The 22,402-nt window shown below is 45.2% G+C and overlaps 1 protein-coding gene across 10 annotated transcripts in view; it reads left to right on the top strand.

Moving 5' to 3' along the window:
- The window catches only part of SRCIN1 (SRC kinase signaling inhibitor 1), a gene marked incomplete at its 3' end in the record, with an annotated part of 894,005 nt that overhangs the window by 744,797 nt on the left and 126,806 nt on the right, over window positions 1–22,402 (top strand). For all 10 annotated transcript variants that reach the window (XM_082272513.1, XM_082272514.1, XM_082272511.1 and 7 more), the window contains 3 exons: window positions 6,869–6,903; window positions 9,735–9,904; window positions 12,207–12,382. In XM_082272513.1, coding sequence (XP_082128639.1) covers window positions 6,869–6,903; window positions 9,735–9,904; window positions 12,207–12,382 — 381 coding nt within the window. The remainder of the gene's footprint in view (window positions 1–6,868; window positions 6,904–9,734; window positions 9,905–12,206; window positions 12,383–22,402) is intronic.

Raw genomic sequence — 22,402 nt, 5'->3', positions numbered from 1 at the left:
CTCAGAACTGACATTCTGGAGTTTCGCACTCTGCATATGTGTGAACCCTGTGTCACTTCCCCTAAATTTCAACAGTGACAGGGCCTCACACTTTCACAGTACATATACATTGCTACAGAAATACACATACATGTACAAATGCATAGAAAGGGAAAATAAAGAATGATCAAATGGTAAGTAATAGTGTGGGATGGGTTCGTTTTTTGAATGTTATCATCAGAGCCATCTTGAAATTTGATTGGACCCTGGGCAAACATTTTCTTGCCCCCCGGAGCCCTGGGAATTCAATTTCACTCTCCACCTGGTTACAGCACACAGAACGGCTCACTGATTAGTTGCTAGAGATTACAGCACAACATTTCTGCTCGCTGGCTGGTTGCTAAAGGTTACTGCACATCCTTACCATTCACCCATTAATTGCTAGTGTCAAGGTCTTACCTTGCCCTCCTGTTGGCAGCCATCTTGGACATGTGCAGACTGCTTCCTCTTATAAACTCTGATTGCATCATCACTTGCCTGCTGCCTTGGTGTCGCACAGTGATGATGCTGCACATTTGACTATATCTATCACCTGATGAGTTGCAGCCCTTGTGCTTGTGCTCCAAGGTGCATCTCTGCTAGCAGTCTTCTGTTCTCCATGTTCCTCTATGTATGACCTGGCTTGGCTGACGACTCTCTTGGCTCTTGACCCCGCATCGGCAGACTACCCGCTTCTGGACTCGACCCCGGCTTGGATGACTAGCCGTGTCTAGACTTGACCCCGGCTTGTTCCTGATGTCACTTCTCCACTCTTGCTGTGCGTTTATTGTTGTTTGCTTCAATAAACAGTTTTTTTTACCTGCATCCCTGTGTGGTCTAGTTTCCTGGCACCCTGATAGCTAGAGGTTACTGCACATCATTAATGCTCACCCATTGGTTTCTAGAAGTTACTGCACATACTCACCGCTCCCTCTCACTAATTGGTTGCTAGAGGTTACTGCACATCATTACCACGCGCTGATTGGTTGCTAGAGGTTACTGCACATCACCATTGCTCACCCATTGTTTGCTAGAGGTTACTACAAATCCTTACTGCTGGTTGCTAGAGGTCCCTGAACACCATTCTTTCTTACTAATTGGTTCCAAGAGGTCAATGCACATCATTACTGCTCACCCATTGGTTGCTAGAGGTTAGTGCACATCAATACCGCTCACTGATTGGTTTCAAGAGATTACTGCACAAAATAATGCTCACTAGTTGCTAGAGGTTACTTCACATAATTACTGCTCACTGATTGATTGCTGAAGATTACTGCACATCAATACTGTTAACTAATTGCTAGAGGTTACGGCATATTCTTACTGCTCACTGATTGATTGCTAGATAGATTATGCTACAAACTCACACAGAGTCCCCTTGCCAGAGTAGAAGTATTGTCTTGCACTGCAGCAGAATTTAACATGTGATAGAAAATATGGGGTTAATGAAGCCAACCAGGATTACATTCAAAATATTACTGTCAATGAGCATAGCAAACAGAAAGGGCAGAGATAAGTGACTTTAGCAGCTAAAGCAGTGAAAGTTCAACTCAGCAGAGCAAACTAGCTCATTCAGATTGCTAATTACAAAACATACCAGCTGTCTGCTCACCCATGCCGACCAGTGTATGTACAGGCATTCCCAGTTATGTTATTCTGAACCATCTTCTTCCTTGCACCTCTTTCCAAACTCAAAGAAAAATAAAAAAAAAATGTGTGTTTATATGTAGTTTCAAACCATCCCAAAATCTTCTAAAACTTCTCTCCTGAGCCCGGGCTCCCCACACTGCTCCGAATCCTTCACACCATTCCACGAGCGCAACTACCCACCACGCATGTCCTAATACACCATGTTAATAGCAAGCAAACGTCAGTTCTGCCAAGCACATGTTCTATTTCAGATTGTAACTTTCGCACCACTTTCCTTATCTTTGTTGCCTTAGAAATGTCAATGTCCCCTCTATGCAATCCTCCCACACTCCTCCTTTCTCTGCCACTGCTTGTCAGTGTGTCTCTCCAATCGGCCAGCTCCGCTATCAGGCATGGATACCTCCGATCACTGCTTCCCTTTCCCTTCAGCTACAGCTGCACTATGTGACCGGGAGCGATTGTTAAGATGTCGGGCCCCACAACAATGACAAGGCCCAGGGCAGCTGCCCCATTTGCGCCTCCTTAAAGACGGTCCTGGTTATCATCAAATAACATCTGATGCAGTATCAGATAATTCCAAAAATTAACCTGTGGCACACTACCACTTACCATTTGTTCATTCTTTAGTTTTCCTTTTTATGCATGTGTACATGTATGTGTATGTTTGTAGTTATGTATGCGTGTATATGCACTGTGACCGTGCGAGGCTCTGTCACTGTGGAAATCTAGGGTTTGCACATATGCAGAATGTAAAGCTCCAGAATTTCAGTTTCAATGGTTTTTATTGAAGTTTTCAAGACAGAAAAACATATAAGAGCTTTAACAATATTACATAGATCTGCATCATCGTACAATGAAAATTTCGGAATTAGTATTTTGACATCTTCTAACCTGCACTTCTATTACTGCTGATTACTCGATGATACTCCAGAATTTCAATGCATGTGTACATGTATGTGTAAAATGTTGTAGTTCTGAATGCATGTACATGTACACAATTCTATATGTGTGTTATCCATGATTTTCTATGATTGTTAGACTTATACCAGTCACATTGTGTTTTGTTGTCGCCCTGATGAAGGGGTTTTTTTTTTTTTGACCACCAAAATGCGTTAGCTGGTTTTTTTTAGTATTAACTAATACATTTATTTAGACTCTTATTCTTTGCCTAGTGCTCTTTTTAGTGCATTTTTACAAGGGTAGCCTTCCTTGTCTGTTGTGAGCAGCTAAACCTGAGCCAGTGAGCTGGCTGGCAAAGGTTTTTGTCCTCTCACTACTTTGTATGAACTCCTATCAATGTCCCATCACCACTTGGATGCTTTTTTTTCTTCATTGACGTCAAAGATATAGGGCAGGTTTATTGTGGGGACCTCATTCACCTCCTGTGGCGTTGCCCCAAGCTTCACAGGTATTGGACAGGGGTGGTCTGGACTGTTAATGCTGCATTTTTACTATCTGTACCGGTGGACCCGAAGCCATGCCTTCTTGGCATGGTGAAGGATTACTCGCCTGATGCCAATGTACGGTTGGCAATGTCTAGGGCTTTGTTTCAGGTCCGAAAGCTCATTTTGCAGCACTGGACTTCCCCGTCCCCTCCCACATTGGAGATGTGGGTGCACGCCATGGGAACTACTCTGCGCTGTGAGCGCCTGATATATCAACATAGAGGTGTACCGCTAAGATATGACAAAATATGGGGTGGGTGGTTGGCACAGCCGGGACTGGCCCCCGCAGATCTTATCATGGACCGCTTGTTGCAATAGTGCCCTATGTTTTTGATGTGGGGGTGGAGAGGGGAATGCATGTTGTGTCATGGGACCATGGCCGGCTAACTGGATTTATTCTGCTCAAGATGTGCTCATCTGGGAATGCTGTACATATTCTACTTGATTGTTTATTCTCTGTTTGCAAGAGAGCTTATTTTGTGAAGCCTGTGAACTCTTGTTTTGTTCAATAAAATTTGTTTCCGATTTAAAAAAAGATATAGGACAGGGTTGTAATGTTCCTTTTACGCACTGGATCCTGCACTGGATAGTTCCCCTAATAATGCTGTATGATTTTCTTTAGAATTGGAACAGCCTGAGCCTGCTTACCCCCAAGGTATGCAGTATGGGATCCCTTAATTTACCTAAACCAGCTAAGACTTTTACTCCTTGCTGCTTCATGCTGTCAAACTTGTCTCTTTTCCTGTCAATGCAGGCAGATCTGTTTACTACTTTCTACCTACTCTTGTCTAAAGGGTTCATTATCCCTGTACCACCAGAAGAATGCTTTCAACATTTCTATTCAAACCTTTTATACGGTTCCTAGGATGAATGGAGGAGTCCATTCCATTCTGAATAAGAAGAATCTCAACTCATTCCTACAGGTTCTATAGTTCCGCATGGAATGGGCCAGGTCAGTCATAGCCTCCCTATTTGAGGGATTTTTGGCCTCTATAGAAATCCGAGATTCTCAATACACATTCCCATACTTCTGTCTCATCAATGCTATCTAATCTTTGTTGTAGGTGATCAGCTTTATCAATTTGTCAGTCTTCCATTTGGCATGTCTACAGCCCTCTTAGTTTTCGCCAAGGTGCTTGCTCCAGTTTTGACACCACTCCGTAATTGGGGGTACTCATGTTGGAGACTACCTAGACAATCTCCTGTTAAAGGACCAGTCCTCCCTATCCCGGTAGCCAACATAGTTAATCGGGTTGAAAAAGACCAAAGTCCATCTACTTCAATCAGTTTAAAAAAAAAAAAAGATAAATAGAATAAATTAAGAGAAAATAGGTAGACAAACTCCATATACAGGATACATTTAGGAATGCACCCAGTCCATTTTAAGCAATCTATTAGAAGCCTTTCCGTATGTGTAGCTTAAATCTCTTGTCCACCAGATGTAAAGGATGCCCCCTTGTCTTTTGTAATGACCTTTATATAGTTACATAGTTATTCTGGTTGAAAAAAGACAAAAGTCCACCCAATTTAACCAATAGAGAGAAAAAAGAGTAAACCAACACACTCAAATAGAAAAACTCAAATACCCACAGCTGATCAAGTCAAAATCCTTCCTGATCCCCCAAGAGGCAAGCGGATATTCCCTGGATCAACGTTATCTATAAATATTACTATCCAGTATTATTATGTGCACTTAGGAAATCCATGCCTTTCTTTAAACAATCTCCTGGCCTGGCCATTACTAACTCTTGAGGGAGTCTATTACACATTTTAACAGCTCTTACTGTGAAGATGCATTTCTGTATTTGGAGGTTAAATCTCTTTTCCCCCTGCCATAAAGAGTTCCACCTTGTGCTCTGTGATGACCTTAAAGTGAAGAACTCTACACCAAGTTCACTATATGGACCTCTTATGTATTTATAAATGTGATCATATTCCCTCTTAATCTCCTTTTCTCAAGAGAAAATAAACCCAGTTCAGCTAATCTTTCCTCATAGCTAAGCTGATCCATACCTCTTACCTGTTTGTTTGCCCTTCTCTGCACTTTCTTTTGTTCCCTAATATCCTTTTTGTGAACTGGTGCCCAAAACTCATTTGCATATTCCAGTTAAGGACTTACTAATGCCATGTGCAGACAGTGAAGACTGCAGAGCTTTGTTTAGATCCTCAATCTGAGGTCCTCATTGCTGAATCTCATAGTTTGGAGTACCTGGGCCTGACAGTAGACATATCACTGTCCAGGAACTTCTTGCCTTGGGACAAACTTCTGTCCATTCACTGTCATGCCAGGGCCCTCAATTCGTTTCTGTGTGCGGGTCTTGGGTCTTATAGATACCACCTTTGAGGAGGTGCCATACGCCCAATTTAACTCCAGACCATTGCAATTAAACACACTAAAATTTAAAGCATCTCGGTTGTCCCTTTAATCCTGGAATGCTCTGTTGTGAGGACAACTGACAAAAATCCAGTTGGACAATGCCACAGCTGTGGCCTATATCAATCATCAAGGAGACATTAGAACTTGCACCGTTCAAAGAAAAGGAAAGCAGACTTAAATCTCTCTTGGGTGGAACTTAATTTTCTGGACCTGTCTGCTGTCAATACCCCATGAGTAGAAAATTGTCAGGTGGATATTAAGCATCCTGATCCGGGGGGGAATGGGCTCTCCATCCAGAAGTGTTTCAAGTCTTTTGCCAAAGGTGGGGAACATTAGATGTGGACCTTCTGGTGTCTAGATTCAACAACAAACTAGACAGGCTTGTCACCAGGCTCAGTGATCATCCAGCATACACAGTGGATGCTCTTGTGATGCTGCATGATCACTTCAGCCTCATGTACGCTTTTCTGCCCCTCCTTGCCTACTTTGCAGGATCAAGATAAAGGTCATTACTTTGATTCTTACGACACCGAATTGGCCCAGGAGCATGTGGCATTCAGACATACTCTTGACAGATGCTTTGTGGACCCTTTTTTTATTGTCAGGACATTCTGTCCCACAGCCAAGTTTCAGCATGCTTATTAATCAGTGGTTTTAACAGCATGGCTGTTGAAGCCACAGTCCTGAGGAACAAAGGCCTTTAGGATTCAGCCCTACCCTTCTAATCACACCTATAAGCCCTAATTTTCTTCATGCAAGTCAAGGAACTTTAATCCTAGAAGATACTCATTGGGTCATATTGATCAAAAGACAAATGTGGGCCTTGGCCACTCAGTTCCAGCTTCTATCTACCTCGTCAGGGTCTTTATGTAGGGCATGGCTGACTTATCTTCCGTTGTGCAGTCTCTACCAATGCTATGTGCACACAAATAATTAAGGCCTATGGTCTGAAGAATAGGGTTACCCCCTTCTTTATTAAGAAACACTGTACCAGATCTGTTAGTGCTTTTGGGCATCAGGCATCTGTTTCTCAGATTCCCAAGGCTGCCATCCAGGTTTGTGTTCACGTGTTTCCACCAGGTGAATGTCCAGGTTTCTCCTGATGACAGTTTCAGATGTAAGATACTGCAAACTAGCCTTCTTGACCTGTTTATTTTTGTATAGCCCCTGTTTGCTCTGTTAAAGTGACATAAAAATCATAACTTATTTACTTTAGATGTGTGAGTGGTAGTAGATTGTTTTTGTGGATTTAGGGGCATCACACAGTTATGCTACAGGGGGGGGGGGGGGGGGGGGCGCTATGTGCAATAAAGTAACTATGATATTGTCACATTTTCTATGTTCTGCTATACACTCTTATATTATGCCTCTTTTGTAGTGAGAAAACCGAGGCAGCCATTGGGGACAAAACAAGTAGGTACACTTATGACTTTTTTGTTGTATATGGTCTCATTGTTGTATATTGTCTCATTAATAAAGTGTATGCTACCCTTAAGTTTATTGCAGCATGTACAGTATGTGTTTATTAAGGTACTAGACATTAAGCCCGTTAAATTAACGGGCGCTAGATATATGTGGTCAAACATGTGTAAAAACATTCCAGTAAGGCGTACTTTGCTACTAAAGTCAGTTTGCTTATAAATGTCCCTTTAATAGCGTGTCTATGTTCTGCATTTTTTTTTTTACAGTAATGCACTTACAGTGGTAGATTTCAATCAGGCAATGTCCCTTTAACAGCGTTTCTACAGTCGCAGATTTGCTTTGCTGAGTGTGACAGGTTTTTTCCTCTGTTTAAATGATCCTTTTACTGACAGCAACAGTTTTTTTCCTTTAAAAATCATGGCTCTATTTGTTTTTTTAACCACAATAATTACAGTCAAAGGGTTTAAGTATAAGTTTCCTCATGCAATTCCAAGTATAATTTTCCTCATACAATGTCCTTTTAATATCTTTAAGTCTCTCCCTCATCAGCCTCCTTGTCCGACCTGTCACGCACTGTGCACTGCGTCCCTGTTGCTCTAGCAATCCAATCTAGTGTCCCCATCGGAGTGCCTCCTTATATCAGTGTCCCCATCTGAGTGCCTCCTTACATCAGTGTCCCCATCGCAGTGCTCCCTTACATTAGTGTCCCCATCGAAGTGCCTCCTTACATCAGTGTCCCCATCTGAGTGCCTCCTTACATCAGTGTCTCCATCTGAGTGCCTCCTTACATTAGTGTCCCCATTGCAGTGCTCCCTTACATTAGTGTCCCCATCGCAGTGCTCCCTTACATTAGTGTCCCCATCGGAGTGCTCCCTTACATTAGTGTCCCCATCGGAGTGCTCCCTTACATTAGTATCCCCATCGTAGTGCTCCCTTACATTAGTGTCCCCATCGGAGTGCCTCCTTACATCAGTGTCCCTTTATGTGTCCGGGTCAGAGTTCCCCTGTATGAGCGCCGGTTAAAGTGCCCCTGGTCAGAGTCCCCCTTTAATAATGCGGTCAGAGTCCCCCTTTAATAATGCGGTCAGAGTCCCCCTTTAATAATGCGGTCAGACTCAGAGTCCCCCTTAATATTGCTGTCAGAGTCCCCCTTAATATTGCCGTCAGAGTCCCCCTTAATAATGCAGTCAGAGTCCCCCTTTAATGTGCCCTGATAAGAGCTGTGTTTGTGTTCTCTAATCAGACAATATTCCCATATATATATATATATATATATATATATATATATATATATATATAATATACACAGTACAAAATGTCAGCTTCACAGAGTAATGAGATGCCTCCTACTCTCTCTCTACTTATCTGCTATGTAACCCCGATGGTGTACACAGAGCCTATGTGTGCTGCTGAGCAGATAACTTCTACTGTCTGATTGGTAGGTGGGAGTGGTTTATGCAAATTACCCACAGAACTGCAGAGCTGATCGTTTCTAATATATATATATATATATATATATATATATTGTGCAGAATGAAATGCAAAGTCTTTAATATATATGTGCATTACAAGGTACATTGAATACAACATTTAAATGGCTTTTATTGTTCATGACAGAATTCATCACCGTAATGTGAAAAGGCAGTTGTTATGGGCTGGCAGCAGTGACTGCCAGCTATTCACTCAAATGCGGCTGTGGGTTGCCACCCACAGTTTGGAAAGTCCTACCCTAACAGACTGAAGTAGGGCGGGGCGAAGTCTCTGCGCTCCCAACGGCTGTCCGTGGGGCACATGCACAGTAGTGCAATCCCACGGACACAGGGACACTGGATGCAGAGACACTTGGATTTTATTATTATAGATATTTCTCTCTCAAATAGCAGCCTCTTGTGCTTTAGTTTGTACTTGGATTCAAATATCTGGTGATCCTGTCAGTCTCTTTAATTTATTATTCCAAACTGAAACTGACCACGGTAAGCACGGAAGCAATCCTTGGTCGTGATCAACCTCTGAGTGCCAGAATGAATTAATTCCTGTACATATGCACAGGAGTTGTGTCATCTTACCAGGCTAATCAAGATAGGTAGTGATCCTGAACCCTGAAGAAGCCAGCAAGATGTTGGCAGTAACAAGGGAGCTTGTGGATATTGGATCGCTGGAGGGGAGGGGAGTATTGTTCTGCTTTAAGTATGAAGGGATTATAGGCTTATATTGGCAAAATATTGACTGATTACAAAAAAAAAATAAGTGCCAGGCTTTGGCTATAAGTTTTCATGTGTTTTGGTTTTCTGGCTTCTGTTTGTTTAGCTCTTGATGGGACATCCAACTAAGGTTTATAAGCTACAGTTTTTTTTCCCCCCGGTATATAATCCTCATATGTTCAAGATAAAAAGGTAGTGGTGCCCACCACCTGACTCCCAGACTCCCAAAAGTGAAAATGATTTTTAAAAGAGCATTGATCATTGTTACACTAAAACAGCAAAAGGATTATTTTTATAAGTAATGAGTTGGATGGTTTTTCCTTCATCATGCTTGTTTTTTTAGGTATACAACTGGAAAGTATTGTGTCATACCTAATTTCCCTGATTATCCATTATATATTGTAAAACTATTTCGATACTGGATGCACTCGATGGAGGAACCAATAATTTTATAGTGTTTGTCGATGTAAGCATTTGGAAAATGTCCTATACAGTATATCCGGCGATATCAAGTTGTGTTCCTTCATTGTATAATGATGATATATTGTTGCTTTATTCCTTTTTTTTTTGTTCTCTGATTATGCACTAATTTTTAATGCATCTGTCATTTGTTACTTCAAGCCCCTGGCTATCAAAATGCTGGTACCCCTCTGTCCACTTCCGGATCTTCTTCCACCCCAGCAGACCAGAGTAAAGCAATCACTCGCCTGCACATGCAGCTTCATCTCCATGACCTTCAGCACAATGCCAGTGAGCTGAGAAACCAACTGCAACAGCTAAAGAAATTGCAGGTACTTAATAACCAGAGCTCAGCAACTCAAGACTTTGGCTTGTATAAAGCAAATATAGTGGTTTTGTATGGGTTTTTATTGTATTGTATTGTTTTGTTTGGCATAAACCGTGTTAAATTTTGTTGATAAATCGACTAAAATACGACTAACACTAAAATGGCATTTTAGTCAAGAAACTATGGCTAAAACTAATTTGAAATTTGACTCAAAATTAACACTGGTTATATATCAAAATGGCTAAATCTGTGTCTGTAGTACATGTTCAAACCGTAATACCATAAATAATACCGTTATTAGATTTTTTTTCTTCTGGAGTATTGTATTCTATGAGTTTGTAAATCTCAGAGAAATGCTTAAATAATGCATTACAATTTAACGTAACCCATTACATTTTAGTGGACTAAAATGTAATGGAAATTTTAGTCTACTAAAATGTACTGGAGATTTTAGTTGACAAAAACTAAAATATTTCAGATGACTAAAATACGACTAAAGCTAAAATGGCATTTTAGTCAAAAGACTATGAAAGCAATATTCAGCTTATATGTGTAGTTTCTGGCTTACATATTCATATAATAATAGGGTAAATTATACAAATCCAGAGTCATAAAGTACTCTTAGTAGGTATAACCAGGGGTTAAGGTAAAAAAAAAAATGTCTTACCTAAAATTATCACTATATATTATCACTATACACTGGTAGTTTGTTTTTTATGTTTGTTTAAGAAGTCACTGCTTGGCCTTTTCTTTTCCCTAAGAACTGGGACCAAGTGCCAACTTCATAGCTTAAAATTAATTGGCATACTTGAGCACCAAAATTTAGGGGCTCCTGGGCCATATGAAAAATCACACTACATGCAGTTCTTCCTGAAGGAAAAAAAATGCACAGCTCCAAACTCCTAAACATACTTGTTTAGGAAGTCCACTGCTTCAAGTGCAGGTCACAAAAGCTCACTCAGCTCAATGCATATAGCAACATCTGTCAGAGGGGCATGGCTTGAGGGGCAGGGACTGTGGCTACAACCAGCTATGCACAATAAACTTACCAGTGAGACTTCCGTGGAGTGCGGTCTTCTTTCTTTGATTATGCTAAAAAGAGAATGCTGTTATAATATCAAAATACATTTTTGGATTTTTTTAAATTGAGTGGGGTATTTTTTGGCAATCTCCAGTAACAACCCCATTGGTCACAGCTTTATCAAAGCAGTCCATAGGAAGGTGTTGAAAATATACAGTGAGTTATGTATGTAGCCTAAGTTCAATTGGATTTATTATGAAAAGTAACCCCTTCTTTATAAGACTACCTAGGCGCAGTTTTTGTATTTACATAGTTACATAGTTAGGTTGAAAAAAGACACAAGTCCATCTGGCTCAACCAATAAAAAACAAAAAACAGTAAAGAAAACCCAACCATACAATCCCATATGCACAATGCTATACCCGCAGTTGATCCAGAGGGAGGCAAAAAAAACCCAGCCAATCATGATTCAATTTGCTACAGCAACGGAAAAAATTCCTTCCTGATCCCCCCGAGAGGCAATCGGATATTCCTTGGATCAACTTTACCTATAAATATTAGTACCCATTTATATTATGTACACCCAGGGAAGAATCCCGGCTTTTTTAAAGCAATCTAGTGAGCTAGCCAGAACCACCTCTAGAGGGAGTCTATTCCACATTTTCACAGCTCTTACGGTGAAGAAACATTTCCATATTTGGAGACAAAATCTATTTTCCTCGAGATGTAAAGAGTGCCCCCTTGTCCTCTGTGTTGGCCTTAAAGTGAATAACTCAGTCAACACCAAGTTCACTATATGTATACTTATGTATTTATACATGTTGATCATATCCCCCTTAATCTCCTCTTCTCAAGAGAGAATAAATTCAGTTCCTCTAATCTTTTCTCATAGCTGAGCTCCTCCATGCCTCTTAGCAGTTTGGTTGCCCTGCTCTGCACTTTCTCCAGTTCCCTGATATCTTTTTTAAGAACTGTTGCCTAAAACTGAACTGCATATTCCAGATGAGGTCTTACTGACTGGTTTGTTCATTGTTACTCAGGGCTCTTCCTTGGAAAAAAATCATATTTTGCTGGGATAAATTGTTTTTACATAATGATGTGAAGTCGGAGTATACCAATACCAGATCTAAAAAGCACTGAAATTACTGCATTTCATATGTGAAGGATTGAAAACAGTTTTTGGATTAAAATGCATATGCATTACTTAGCAGATCAGATTCTCCTGTTGTTGGGGCCTTGCAGATTGGCATACCCTAAAAAATAAGACCACTTATCTTCTTTACAGCTGCAGAATCAGGAGACTGTGAGGAACATGCTGAAGCGCACTGAGACAGAGATCAGCGTGCGAGTGACAGACACAGTGCGCAGACAGGAGGACCCCTTACAGCGACAAAGAGCCATGGTGGAGGAAGAAAGGTTGAAATACCTGAATGACGAAGAGTTCATCACTCAGCAGTTAAAGTGAGAATATTGGGCTGTGTTATATTTCTACCGGGATTTTCCCAGAAAAAAAGGTCAGGTAGACCATATATTTTATATTAACAAAAGAAAAAGTTAGTGATTCTAAAGGTTGATTTTTTTTTTTACCTTAATGCATTCTTTGCATTAATCTGAAAGATCTTCTGAGTGCAGAGTATAACAAGGCACTCTCCATTAAAGCCGGCCACCCATATACCTATATAAAAAATGAATAAAAAGAAATATACATTTCTCTTACGTCCTCCAACAGTCGCCGCCCACTCATACAGTCTTCACCAATGGGGTATTAACTTCATCTCCACAGGAGTAACTAGGCATAAGACTTGTTAAAAAACAAAGCATTTACATAGACACGCCTATGGGGGCTGTCCCACTGGTCCAATACCCCCCTGCAATCAGCCATCCCAACTCAGTTTGTCTTCTGCCTAGTTAAGGAGTAAGATAGGCTTCCCTGTGCTGGGGCTACAGTCTCAGCCTTTCTTCTTTTTTTTTATGATTTTATTTGCTGCAAATGTGTTTTTTCTTTGCACTACTAGCTGTTTATTTTGTCAGCGTTAGTTAGTCGGATCTTCGGATGAAGACGGCGTTTGCGGAGCTGGGAGTCAGACTGGTCGTCCTGGTTTTCCAGGACAGAGGGCCTGATGGAATCCCAGCCCACCATCGAGCGTTTAGCGGGCTATGTGTTCGCCCTGGCCTCGCAAACGATCCATCCCTGTCCTCAGGGATGCAGCCTGCGAGGTGGCTACCTTGCCTGGACGCCTCATCCACGGTTCTCCGTGCACTGCTAGCGTCCTGCGTTTTTTGGCTGACGGCACCCCATCATCTGAGGGTGGGCGGTTTCCCGTCGATGAGAGGCACCCCACGCCATTGAGTACAGGTAAGTACATTCTGTGTGGGTCCTCTGTCTGGGGCTGGCAGTCCTGTGCGTCTGTGTTATCCCCTCATGTCTGTGCGTTTTTGGGCTCCCTGATCCCGGTCCCTGCGGGGGTTTTTATCACGGCAAGTGCGCTGTGTGGGTTTGTGGGGGTCCCTCTCCTGTGTCACTTTAGGGTGCTATTTGGAGGTACAGACAGGTGTGTTGACCGCTGCGGGGTTAAACACCGCCGGTCCGCCATTTTAGGTGTGGGCAGCATGTCTGGCTTCACTGTGGTCGCTTTTACAGCATTGTATGTGATGTGTTTTGGCGGCTTGCGGCGCCATCTTGTGTGTGGCAAAACGTTTTTTCCGAGCACGTCGGCGGCCATTTTACCGAAGCCTCCCATACTTTCTCTAGGCAACCATTTTTCCTTGGCCTGCAGTCTCACTTCAGTCTCCTACAGTGACATCACTTCCTCCTTCTGTTCAGAAGAGATTGACTGCGGTGGTAACACTTGTGGGGGTCTGTCTGCTGTCCTTTTTTTGTGTGCAAATACTTCTGGCTATCAGTTTATCCTGCTCAGGGGTCTGTTTGTCACAGTCTTGTAGCGGTGTGCTGCGGGGGTCCGCGGCGCACTTAAAGGGCCAGTACCTTCCAAAAAAAAAACTTTTTTAATATGGAATCTCAGGACAGCAAATTTCCCACAGCCTTAGTGGGGGATTCAGGTTCCTCTGAATCTTCTGCTCTGTCTACTTTGTCTGCGGCAGTGGCAACTTTGGTGTCCAAAGTGGATATTCTGATGACTGAACGTGCTGACAGAAAAAGGCCTAGTTTTTCCTTGTCTTTTGATTCTGAATCGGATATGGTTGCCATAGGTGGCGTGCCCCTTGAAGGGTCTCGCTCTTCTCTGTCTGAGGGGGAGGCGGAGGTTGCAGGGGTGAATGATTCCCCCCCTGGGACGGCCGAGGACCGCACAGCTATGGATGCGCTAATTCTTGCCATTAAGGAAACACTACATTTAGAGGATGAGCCCAATCCTCCGGCATTGTGTCCTCTCTTGGTACACACAGGACCTGCAAGGTGGCGCAGGTGTTCCCTTTACCCGCTGAGTTTCACGCTACTGTGAATGATCAATGGCGTAATTTAAAACGCACCTTTGTGGTGCCCAAGAAGTTTCAACTCCTTTATCCCTTTGGGTCTCCTACGGATTCGCGCTGGTGTGTGGCCCCTCAGGTGGATCACACTGTGGCCAGATTGAACAAGGCCACTCTGGTACCCACCGAAGATTCTCCGGTGTTTAGGGATCCTACGGATAGGAGGATGGAATCCCTTGCCCGCCATGCCTACATGGTGGCGGGTTCCCTGCTAAAGCCTATTTTCGCCTCTGTCATGGCGGCTCAGGCTGTGTCGGATTGGACCAAGGTGCTAAGACGCACCCTCGTGGCTGACTCTGCTCCCCCTACTACCATGGCGATGGTGGACCAGATCTATCAAGGAGTCATGTATTTGTGTGATGCGGCCTTGAATGAGGCCCCGTTAGCTGCACGCCTGTCCAGTGTCGCAGTGATTAACCGTCGCCTGATATGGTTGAAAAGCTGGTCGGCTGACCAGACTTCAAGAAAAACGGTGGCTGACATCCCCTATGCGGGGTCTCGCCTGTTTGGGGAATCCCTGAATGAATTGGTAAAAAGGGTCAAGTATTTCACTTATTTAAACTAAACCAGGGGTCCTTTCGTGCCTTCAAGGCACAGTACAAGGGGAAACCCTTCAAGGGCCAGGGTGGCCAGAAAAAGCCCTGGGCGGGCAAACCTAAATCCGGCCAAGCAGGTGCGGCGGCCCAGTCCGCCTCTGCCTGATGGGGCGCCCTCACCCGTTTCAGGGGTGGGGGGACATTTGCGCGGTTTCCTCCAACCTCGGCTGCTCTGAATTCCGGACAGGTGGGTTCAGGAAATCATTTGATCAGGTTACAAGATCGAATTCCTTTGGCGGCCGGAGGACAGATTCTTTCTCTCAAATCTTCATTTGACCCCAGGGCGGCTACAGGACCTGCATCAGGCGGTACAAGATCTCCTCGCCCAAGGGGTGATCATCCCGGTGCCTCATCGGGACAGGTTTCCGGGGTTTTTACTCGAATCTGTTCACTGTGCCCAGAAAGGAGGGCAAGGTGCGTCCTATTCTGGACTTAAAACCGCTGAACCGCTTTGTACGCGTTCGGAAGTTCCGCATGGAATCGCTTCGCTCGGTGGTAGCCTCCCTGAGTCCAGGCGAATTCCTGGCCTCTATCGACCTGAAGGATGCGTATCTACACATCCCCATTTTCGAGGGTCATCAGAGGTACCTCCGATTCACTATCGCGGAGGAACATTATCAGTTCGTGGCTTTACCTTTCGGTCTTGCTTCGGCTCCAAGGGTGTTTACCAAAGTGCTGGCTCCCGTTCTAGGCCTGTTACGGGCACAGGGCATTGCGGTCTTGGGGTATCTGGATGATCTCCTGTTAAGATCAAGTGCCAGCCAGAGCCTGCTATGCGATCTGTCCACTATAGTTCAGACGCTTCAGGAGTTTGAATGGACCATCAACGTGCAGAAGTCAACCTTGTCTCCTTCGGTTCGTCTCCCATATTTGGGAATGGTTCTGGACTCAGCTCAAGCGAAGGTGTTCCTGCCGGAGGACAAGCTCCGGACCCTACAGAACGAGGTCAGGGCCCTCAGGGAAAACGAATCCTCGTCACTCAGGACCTGTATGCGGTCCCTGGGGTTGATGGTGTCGGCCTACCGTTTGCACAGTTTCACACAAGGTCTCTCCAAGCGGAGATTCTGGCCAGGTGGGACAGGCTCCCTCAGTCTTTGGATCTGAGAGTGTCTCTGAGTCACCAAACCAGAATGGATCTTCTGTGGTGGCTTCAGTCCCTGGCTGTGGCCGACGGAAAACCCTTCCGGCCTTTACTGGGGACAGTACTTACCACAGATGCCAGCCTGTCGGACTAGGGTGGAGTCCTGGGCAACCTATCTGCCCAGGGCACTTGGTTGGTGGAGGAATCCTCCCTCCCCATAAACATATTGGAATTGAGAGCGATCAGGCTGTGCCTGCTCCATTGTTTGGATCGTCTTCAGGGCCGCCCTGTACGGGTGCAGACGGACAATGCCACTGCGGTGGCTTACATCAATCACCAAGGGGGCACCAGAAGTGCCCGGTGGGGCCCAGGAGGTGACCAGCATTCTGTCTTGGGCCGAGATTCATGTCCCGGCAATATCGTCAGTTCACATTCCGGGTGTAGAGAATTGGCAGGCCAATTATCTGAGCCGCCAGACCCTGGACCAGGGGGAATGGTCCCTGCACCCGGAGGTTTTTCAAATGCTGTGTTCGAAATGGGGATCTCCGGATGTGGATCTGTTTGCGTCCCGGCTAAACGCAAGGTGGAAAGGTTCGTGGCAAGAAAGCGCGATCCTCTGGCAGACGCCTCGGATGCACTGGTGGTGCCTTGGCATCAGTATCATCTGATATATGCCTTTCCTCCGATTCAGTTGTTGTCCAGGTTCCTTCGCAGGTTGGCCTCGGAGCCAACGTTGGCGATTCTGGTGGCGCCGGACTGGCCACGCCGGTCCTGGTACGTGGACATCATTCACCTAGCCGTTGAGCCTCCATGACGGCTACCAATGCGAGAAGATCTACTGTCTCAGGGGCCGATCTTCCGTTCTGCTTTACAGTCGCTGGCTTTAACAGCATGGCTGTTGAAAGCCAGGTCCTGAGAGACAAGGGTCTCTCCTCCAGAGGTCATTCCTACCTTACTCAAGGCTAGAAAAGCCTCGTCTGGTAAGATTTATTACCGTACATGGAAAGCTTATTTTGCCTGGTGTGCGTCCAGGGGCTTCTCTCCTCGTTCATACTCAGTGGCGAGAGTGTTGGCTTTCCTTCAGTCTGGTGTGGACCAGCGCCTTGCGTTGGCCACGATTAAGGGCCAGGTATCTGCTCTGGCTGTCCTTTTCCAGCGCCCCGCGGCGTCTGATACTTTGATTCGCACCTTCATTCAAGGTGTGCGTCATTTAGCCCCTCCTCGAAGGGAGCCCTTACCTCCATGGGACTTGAACTTGGTTCTTTCCGTGTTACAACGTTTCCCGTTTGAAAACATCAGGGAAATCTCGTTGATTCTGCTGTCTAAAAAGGTTGCCTTTCTTGTGGCGATCACTTCTGCTCGCAGAGTGTCGGAGTTGGCGGCCTTGTCTTGCCGCTCCCCTTACCTAGTGGTTCATAGGGATAAGGTGGTCTTGCGACCTAACCCATCCTTTCTTCCAAAGGTGGTTTCTGATTTTCACCTTAATGAGGACATTGTTATGCCTTCGCTCTGTTGCGAATCCTAAGCATCCTAAGGAGGTTGCTTTGCATTCCTTGGATGTTGTCAGGGCGATCAGGGTTTACCTGTCTTCGACTGAATCCTTTCAAAAATTGGATTCTCTCTTTGTCCTTCCTGAGGGACCTCGGAAGGGTATGGCTGCGTCTGTGGCGACCATTTCAATATGGATCAGACAGACAATTGTACAGGCCTATTCGTTGAAGGAACGGGTACCGCCCTTCCCTGTCAAGGCGCACTCTACCAGGGCATAGTTACATAGTTACATAGTTAGTGAGGTTGAAAAAAGACATCAGTCCATCCAGTTCAACCTATGATGTGTGTGTGTGTGTTTGCTTTTAACCGTACATTGTATACCCCTGTATGTTGTGGTCTTTAAGGTGCCCATCTAATAGTTTTTTGAAACTATCAATGCTCCCTGCTGATACGACTGCTTGTGGAAGAGAATTCCACATCCTTACCGCCCTTACAGTGAAGAACCCCTTACGCATTTTAAGGTTAAACCGCCTTTCCTCTAGTTTTAGTGAGTGGCCACGTGTCTTGTTGTATTTCCTTACTCTGAATAGTTTGTTCCTTATGCTAGGGTCGCCAGTACAGTACTTGTACATTGATATCATATCCCCCCTCAATCGTCTCTTCTCTAGAGAGAATAGGTTCAGTGCTTGTAGTCTTTCCTCATAGCTGATGTCCTCCATTCCCCTAATTATTTTTGTTGCCCTTCTCTGGACTCTTTCCAATTCCAGCACATCCTTCCTGAGGACCGGTGCCCAGAACTGGACAGCATACTCCAGATGTGGCCGGATCAGAGTCTTGTAGAGCGGGAGAATAATCTCTTTATTTCTGGAGTGAATCCCCTTTTTTATACATCCCAATATTCTGTTGGCTTTGCTTGCAGCTGCTTGGCATTGCATGCCACTGCCAAGCCTGTTGTCTACCAGTACCCCCTAGTCTTTTTCCATCCTAGACTCCCCCAGAGGTTCCCCCCCCCTTGTGAGTAGCTTGCTTTCTGGTTTCTGGCCCCCAAGTACATTACTTTACATTTATCAACATTAAACCTCATCTGCCATGTAGTTGCCCACCCCGTTATTTTGTTTAGGTCCGCTTGTAAGGTTTCCACATCCTGTATAGAAGATATTGGCATGCTTAGTTTAGTATCGTCCGCAAATACTGAGATTGTACTAGATATCCCCTCCTCTAGATCATTTATGAATAAATTAAACAGGATTGGCCCCAGGACAGAACCCTGGGGGACCCCACTTTCCACCCCCGCCCAATCCGAGTACTCCCCATTAATCACCACCCTCTGGACTCTCCCCTGGAGCCAGTTCTCTATCCAGGTACTCACCTTATGGTCCATACCTACCTTCCTTAGTTTGTACAGTAAGCGTTTGTGGGGAACGGTGTCAAAGGCCTTTGCAAAGTCCAGATACACCACATCCACTGGCTTACCTTTATCTAGATGGCAGCTCACTTCATCGTAGAAGGTTAATAGATTGGTTTGGCAAGAACGATTTTTCATAAATCCATGCTGATTACTACTAATTATATTGTTTTCATTACTAAAGTCTTGTATGTGGTCCCTTAACATCCCCTCCAAAATCTTGCAGACTACAGATGTTAGGCTGACAGGTCTATAGTTACCCGGGATACACCTCGGCCCCTTTTTAAATATTGGTACTACGTTGGCCTTTTTCCAATCTGTTGGCACCATACCTGTCTGTAAACTATCCTTAAAGATCAAGAATAATGGTCTGGCAATCACCTGGCTGAGCTCTTTAAGAACCCTCGGGTGCAAGCCATCCGGTCCCGGTGATTTATTTATGTTAAGTTTCTCAAGTTTAGTTCTAAGTCTGTCTTCTGTTAGCCATGGCGGCACTTCCTGAGGTGTGTTGTTTAGATTGGCCTTACAAGCGGGGTTCATGTAGCCCCCCGATTCTTTTGTGAAGACTGAAGAGAAGAAATTATTTAACACTTCCGCCTTTTCCCTGTCTTGGGGAAAAAAGAACTTCTTGGGGTTCTTTTTACTCTCTTCCGCTATATGTCTCTCGTGTTCTATTTTAGCCGCCCTGATTTCATCTTTACATTTCTTATTACACTCTTTGTAATGCTTAACCACTTAAGCCCCGGAAGATTTTACCCCCTTCCTGACCAGGGGGTATTTTGCGATTCGGCACTGCGTGACTTTAACGGACAATTGCGCGGTCGTGCGACGCTGTACCTTAACGAATTTGACGTCCTTTTTTTCCCACAAACAGAGCTTTCTTTTGGTGGTATTTGATCACCTGTGCGATTTTTTGATCACGCGTTATAAACAAAAAAAGAGCGTCAATTTTGCAAAAATAACAATATTTTTCACATTTTTTTATATGAAATTCCCCCCAAAAAAAAAGTAAAAATCAAAATTTTTTAAAATTTTCGGCCAATTTGTTTTATGCTACCTATGTTTGGTAAAAAAAAATCGCAAAAAGCGTATTTTGATTGGTTTGCGCAATCGGTGCATTCACCATCTGACCCATGAAATTGTCCTGCAAGATATTTAGGAACTGCCTAGCCTTGGCCGAATGCGCGGTTCCATCTGCCCAGTCTATATCAGGATAATTAAAGTCCCCCATTATAATGACATTTCCCATCCTTGCTGCCAATCCTATCTGTAAAATGAGGTCCGCCTCCCCCTCCTCCCTCAGGTTGGGGGGCCTATAGCATACGCCCAATATTACCTTCCCCACTGTGCCTTCCCTTTGAAGCTCTACCCATAGGGATTCTGCCTCGTCCTTAGCTCCATTATTAATATCATCCCTCATATTTACCTGCACACTGTTCTTAATATACAGACATACCCCTCCTCCTTTTTTACCCTCTCTATCTCTGTGATAAAGGGAATATCCCTGAATGGTCGCCATCCAGTCATGAGAGCTGTCAAACCAAGTCTCAGTTATCCCCACAAAATCTAAGTCCTCCTCCAACAACAGCAGCTCCAGCTCTCCCATCTTGTTGGCCAGGCTTCTGGCATTGGTATACAAACCTCTTAATTTTGAGCGGCTACATATATCCTCATTTGATGTTTTTAGGTTGCCCTCCTGATTTTTCCCCATACCCATCCTGGGTATAGGAGCTCCGTACACCCTACCGCTAGTGCCCCCATTTCTGCCCTCTGAAACTTGCTTTCCACTGGCTAATTCTACATCTGTACCCTCCCCCCCCATTCCCTAGTTTAAAAGCCCCTCTAGCTTTTTGGCCATCCTCGCACCCAGTACGGCTGCACCCTCCCCATTTAGGTGCAATCCGTCCCTACAAAAGAGCCGGTGACCGACTGAGAAGTCAGCCCAGTTCTCCAGGAACCCGAAACCCTCCTTACTACACCAGCTCCTCAGCCACTCGTTAACTTCCCTAATCTCCCGCTGCCTCTCTGGTGTGGCTCGAGGTACAGGTAGTATTTCGGAAAATACTACCTTGGAGGTCCTAGTCCTCAACTTAGCGCCTAAGTCCCTGAAATCGTTTAGGACTCTCTGTCTTCCTCTGCCTATGTCATTGGTACCCACGTGCACCATGACAGCTGGGTCTTCCCCAGCCCCACCCAATAATCTGTCCACCCGATCCGCGATGTGCCGAACCCGAGCGCCCGGCAAACAACAGACTGTTCGGCACACACGGTCTTTGTCACAGATTACACTGTCTGTCCTTGTAATAATTGAGTCCCCTACCACCAGCACCTGTCTTTCCTTTCCCTTTCTCCCAGCCTCACTGGAGGAGTTCTTCCCCTGGCAGCTAGGGGCGTCACTCTGCTCCAGCAATGCTGGTCCCTGACTGGTTTCCCCAACATCACACAACGGGGCGTATCTATTGGGGTGCTCCAGTCCAGGATCAGCCTCCTTGCCTTTTTGCCCTCTACCCTTCCTAACTGTCACATGTCTACTCTGCTCTGATGCCTGCACCTCCGATACTCCGCCCACCTCTGTGCAGACCCCTGCCTGCACCTGACTGGTACGATCCTGGCTCTCCTCCGGTATGGACATTCGTCTCGGTGTTGCCAGCTGCTTCCCTAGATTCAGGACCTGAGCTTCCAGGGAAGCAACGTGCTTACATTTTGCGCATTTGTATTCGCCCTCGATCACGTCTGAGGAACGCATACATATTACAAGATGTACACCGAGTCGCATCTCCACACCCGCCGGGCATTGTACCTACTATCTAATCTAATGGGGATTCAGTGATTTAAGACTATCCTATGTGGCTATTTCCTGGCTTCCTAACTCTACCTTCTCACCCTCTGGTACTCCGCTTCACTCACTTGACACTCAGTTGCACAACACTCACAATCTCACAGCCCGGTCAGTCGCACAACACTCACAGCCGCACCACCCGGTCAGTCGCACACACACACAGCCGCACCACCCGGTCAGTCGCACCACACTCCTGTCGCACTCACTCACAGTCTCACAGCCCGGTTCACTCGCACCACCCTCACAATCGCACAGCCGGTCAGTCGCACCACACTACCAGTCGCTAGGACACTCACCAGTCGCAAGGAAACTTCACCAGTCGCAAGGAAACTTCACCAGTCGCAAGGAAACTTCACCAGTCGCAGGGACACTCACCAGTCGCAGGGACACTCACCAGTCGCAGGGACACTCACCAGTCGCAGGGACACTCACCAGTCGCAAGGACACTCACCAGTCGCAAGGACACTCACCAGTCGCAGGGACATTCACCAGTCGCTAGGACACTCACCAGTCGCTAGGACACTCACCAGTCGCTAGGACACTCACCAGTCGCAAGGACACTCACCAGTCGCAAGGACAC

Source organism: Pelophylax lessonae, assembly GCF_965119305.1.
Source record: "Pelophylax lessonae genome assembly, chromosome: 11".
Taxonomy (NCBI): domain Eukaryota; kingdom Metazoa; phylum Chordata; class Amphibia; order Anura; family Ranidae; genus Pelophylax; species Pelophylax lessonae.
Note: the sequence above shows the minus strand (reverse complement) of the source record. Positions and strands in the feature narration are given on the sequence as shown.